This window comes from Calidris pugnax, unplaced genomic scaffold, assembly GCF_001431845.1.
Source record: "Calidris pugnax isolate Ruff unplaced genomic scaffold, ASM143184v1 scaffold216, whole genome shotgun sequence".
Lineage (NCBI taxonomy): Eukaryota > Metazoa > Chordata > Aves > Charadriiformes > Scolopacidae > Calidris > Calidris pugnax.
In genome coordinates, this window is record NW_015090954.1 from 241,189 (window position 1) to 245,723 (window position 4,535).

General features: G+C 53.3%; 1 protein-coding gene across 1 annotated transcript; it reads right to left on the reverse strand.

Moving 5' to 3' along the window:
• Window positions 1-1,419: 1,419 nt before the first annotated feature.
• LOC106893786 (inositol 1,4,5-trisphosphate receptor-interacting protein-like 1) lies at window positions 1,420-4,156 on the reverse strand. The gene is made up of 2 exons (XM_014952007.1): window positions 2,495-4,156; window positions 1,420-2,196 (listed from the first exon to the last, which is right to left on the reverse strand). The coding sequence occupies exons 1-2, from the start codon at window positions 4,154-4,156 to the stop codon at window positions 1,420-1,422; spliced, it is 2,439 nt and encodes an 812-aa protein (XP_014807493.1).
• Window positions 4,157-4,535: the final 379 nt, after the last annotated feature.

Consider the following 4,535-nt stretch of genomic DNA (forward strand, 5'->3'; position numbering starts at 1 on the left):
AGCTGATGGAGATTTGGAAGAAGGCTTCCTCACATCAAAGAGACTCAAGGAACTTAATTTTCTGCTTGGACCTATCCCGAAGCTGACCGCATAGAAAATCATACAGGTATGCCTTAGTTGGGTTTGCTTTCAGAACTTAAGAATTGTGAGATACAAGGGGGATGGTGTACAGCCATTCCCATCTGGGAGGTGCTTCTGATGTCTTTCACTTTCAGTTTCTAGATCTCTTAAGGAACCATCAGGGTATCTTTTTCTAAATGGTAGAAGGAAAGAAAGAGGCAGGCAGGCCTTCACTTCCCATTACTGTTTCAGCATGGCATGGCCTTGAGAGAGGTGGAAGAAAATGGTCAAACCAAACTCTCTTCAAGCAGTGGTAGAAATGGCTTAAATATTTTGTTTTGCTAGAGCACCGAGTATCCATTTCCACACATGTGTGAGCTTTTTGACATAAATATAGCACTTACAAAGAGAGAAATGATCTCCAGGGGTCCCTTCAAACCCCATACCATTCTGTGATTCTGTGATTCTGTGAAATCAATGATTTCTGGTCTGACATATCTCATCAAATAGAAACTCATGAAAAAGAAGACAGCTTTGTGCTGGTACTTGCTTTTCTGAGAGCAGCACAGTCTTTTGAGTCACAAAACACGAGTACAAATAAAAACCAAGCAGCTGATAAAGTGCAGTTGGTACCCATTGCATTATGTTCAGCCTGTTAGACTTCAAGATTTCTGATGAGGTCTGATTAACGTAGTATTGGGAAAACGTTATTCAAAGGAGGGTGTCTTTTGAAGGCCTGGATAGGATGGGCATCCAAAAGGCCAGTGGTCTCTCGGGAAAATGAATGTACTAGATGCTGCCAGACAATCCACCCCTTCCCAAGTAACTATGGAAGAGAAGGGCAAAGTAAGGAGCAAAAGAAATACTTGATGATTCTGAAGAGCCTCTTAAGCCTGAAAGAGAGCATGGGAGAAAATAAGAGTTTTGTCTGTTGGAAGATGAAGAGAAACTGAAAGAACAGCATACGCAGAAAGTACAGATCTGGCTCTAACTTCGGATCTCCTTATATATGTCAATATAGTATCTTGTAGAGTTAGAGTAGCCAAAGGTGAAAGAGATGACTGGGACTAGATCAAGAATTGTAGTGGTTGTTGTGTAGGCTGGAGAAGAGAAGGCTCCGGGGAGACGTTTTAGTAGTCTTCCAGTACCTAAAGGGGGCCGACAGGAGAGATGTGATTCTAAACACTGATTCTCAAAAACCGATACACAGACCTTCAGAGATGCGGCTTTTTTGCCAATGTACTGTTTATTCACAACTATGTACAAAATGAAGCTCCCAGAAAGAATGGAGCCTCTGGAAGCCAGCAGGCAGTCCAGGGGAGACAACCACGGCGGTGCTGTCAGAGGTGAAAACCTCTTTCAGACTCTGTAGTGCAAAATCCCCTCGAAGCGCTCTTCCAGTTCCTGCAACTCCTGCAGTGCCTTGTGGTAAGCTTGTGGGCCCTGCACCAGGCACTCAAAGATGTTGAATGGCTCAGCTTCTTGGAGGGCTGGGGGCAGGACGATGTCCTTGGGCAACAGCTCGTTGCCGAAGAAGAAGTGAGCGAGGCTTTTCTTCTTCAGGCAGCTGCGCAGGTAGCGCATAATATCCTGCAGCCGGGTGTGGTAGGACGCCGTCCGCCAGCCTGACAGGGGTATGAAGTTGAGGACATGCATGACAGCTGTCTTCAAGAAGAAGGAGGAGAGGACTGTGCCCACCGGGGTACCGGCATAGAGCTGCAGGCATTTGAGGTGGAAGGTGTCCTGTGGGGCCTGCCTGGCCAAATGCCGGAAGAACTTGGCCTCTGCCACAGCGTAGCTCTCTGCCCAGGTGGTGCTTGATTGGAAGATAGCCTCTGGAGCCTGGCTGCTGAGGAAGACGTCCGAGTCACCTCGTTGCACCCCAAAGACCATCTCCACGGAGAGGCACCTGCCGGAGGCGTCTGTCAGCTCCAGCTTGCAGGAGCGGCTGGAAGGCAGCACCCTCAGCGCGTAGCGACGTGAAGAAGGCGTCTTGTCCCAAGCGGAGCTCACCAAGCCCTGGAACCAGCGGGCAGTTTTCTCAGCATCGAGGTAGCGGCCGGTGCAGAGCCTTATATATGTCAATATAGTATCTTGTAGAGTTAGAGTAGCCAAAGGTGAAAGAGATGACTGGGACTAGATCAAGAATTGTAGTGGTTGTTGTGTAGGCTGGAGAAGAGAAGGCTCCGGGGAGACGTTTTAGTAGTCTTCCAGTACCTAAAGGGGGCCGACAGGAGAGATGTGATTCTAAACACTGATTCTCAAAAACCGATACACAGACCTTCAGAGATGCGGCTTTTTTGCCAATGTACTGTTTATTCACAACTATGTACAAAATGAAGCTCCCAGAAAGAATGGAGACTCTGGAAGCCAGCAGGCAGTCCAGGGGAGACAACCACGGCGGTGCTGTCAGAGGTGAAAACCTCTTTCAGACTCTGTAGTGCAAAATCCCCTCGAAGCGCTCTTCCAGTTCCTGCAACTCCTGCAGTGCCTTGTGGTAAGCTTGTGGGCCCTGCACCAGGCACTCAAAGATGTTGAATGGCTCAGCTTCTTGGAGGGCTGGGGGCAGGACGATGTCCTTGGGCAACAGCTCGTTGCCGAAGAAGAAGTGAGCGAGGCTTTTCTTCTTCAGGCAGCTGCGCAGGTAGCGCATAATATCCTGCAGCCGGGTGTGGTAGGACACCGTCCGCCAGCCTGACAGGGGTATGAAGTTGAGGACATGCATGACAGCTGTCTTCAAGAAGAAGGAGGAGAGGACTGTGCCCACCGGGGTACCGGCATAGAGCTGCAGGCATTTGAGGTGGAAGGTGTCCTGTGGGGCCTGCCTGGCCAAATGCCGGAAGAACTTGGCCTCTGCCACAGCGTAGCTCTCTGCCCAGGTGGTGCTTGATTGGAAGATAGCCTCTGGAGCCTGGCTGCTGAGGAAGACGTCCGAGTCACCTCGTTGCACCCCAAAGACCATCTCCACGGAGAGGCACCTGCCGGAGGCGTCTGTCAGCTCCAGCTTGCAGGAGCGGCTGGAAGGCAGCACCCTCAGCGCGTAGCGACGTGAAGAAGGCGTCTTGTCCCAAGCGGAGCTCACCAAGCCCTGGAACCAGCGGGCAGTTTTCTCAGCATCGAGGTAGCGGCCGGTGCAGAGGTTGCTGAGGAGGCTGGAATCCTGGTTGATCTGTCGCGCCTCATAGGGCTGGTGGACAAAGCAGACCGTGTTCTTCTGCACACGGGTGCTCCTCGTGCAGGTGCACACCATCTCCACGCGGACACGGTTCTTTGCCAGCACCTCCCATGCAGTGCCCAGCTCCAGCTGGAAGGCGTGCCCTTGCGGGGGCTTCAGAGGCACAAGCAGGCAGTACTCGTGCCCACAGGGACTCCAGCCTTCAAAGGCGCTGCCCACCCCGATGGCTGGCTGTGGCACCGGGAAGAAGCCGTCTGACAAGGACTGCTGCAGGACACGCAGGAGATCGCCCACCAGCTTTTTCACCGCCCGCCTCGTGTCGGCCACTCTGCACGACGAGCGCCACATGGGCTCCCTGAAGAGATGCCCCTCACAGTCGGAGTCTTCTTCACCATTTTCTTTCTCCTCCTCCTCCTCCTTCTCCTCCGTACTGCTCTCCATCTCCTCACTGCTGCTGGAGCTCTCCTCCACATCCCTGCTCCTTTGCTGATGGATCCCTTTCAAGAGCCAGGAGCAGAGCTCCACAAGCAGCACCAGGTTTCCAGGAACCTCCCAGAACTGCCATAGCTGCATGGTAGCAAAGAGAGGGAGACTTCCCCAGGAAAAGTCACTCTGCCCAACAATCTCCTCCTTCAGGCTCGCCTCCTTCAGGCTCTCCTCCTTCAGGCTCGCCTCCTTCAGGCTCGCCTGCTCCAGGCTCGCCTGGAACTCCTCAGGCTGCTGCTTGTGCTCCCAGGTGGTCCTATCCAGCCAGGGGCCCGCCATGGGCGGGAGATGGAGGATGCTGAGCACCAGGAAGACGAGAACTCTTGTCGAAGCCATGGCCCACAGGAGTAGCGAGAGAGCCGCGAGCTCCCTCACCGCCGGCGCAGGCCGTACTGGGGCAGCTGCCTGTTGGCACCCTTTATACCTCACCCCCATTGTGACACGTCCCCTGGGGTGTCCCAGGGGCCGGAGCGCATCACAGGCACCACCTTGGGCCCCACCCGGCTCTGCCAGAGCCTGCGATGGGGAATGCAACTGGGTTTGAACAGGATTTGATGGCAAGGTGCACTGGGTTCTTTACTGCCCGGAGGCCAAGGTCAGAGAGAAGTGTCAGGGAGAGCCTTCCCTTGAGTCATGAGGTTCAGAGAGGACCCCAGTGCTTTCTAGACTCCTTCCCAGAGGGGAGTCTGGGGGCGGCTGGATCCAACCCTAGTCCCAGAACTGGTCAACACTTTCTGTCTGAAGGCTTCTATGTCAATCAAGCTTTTCTATCCCTTAGCTAGGTGGACAATAGGATGACCATGAGCCAGCCGTG

Excerpts from the sequence above, each read along its gene's own strand:
- LOC106893786 (XM_014952007.1), bottom strand. The coding sequence starts at position 4,156 with ATGGGGGTGAGGTATAAAGGGTGCCAACAGGCAGCTGCCCCAGTACGG. Across the intron at positions 2,197-2,494 it reads AGGGGATTTTGCACTACAGA|TCCCAGTCATCTCTTTCACC; the intron begins GTCTGAAAGAGG and ends TTCTTGATCTAG.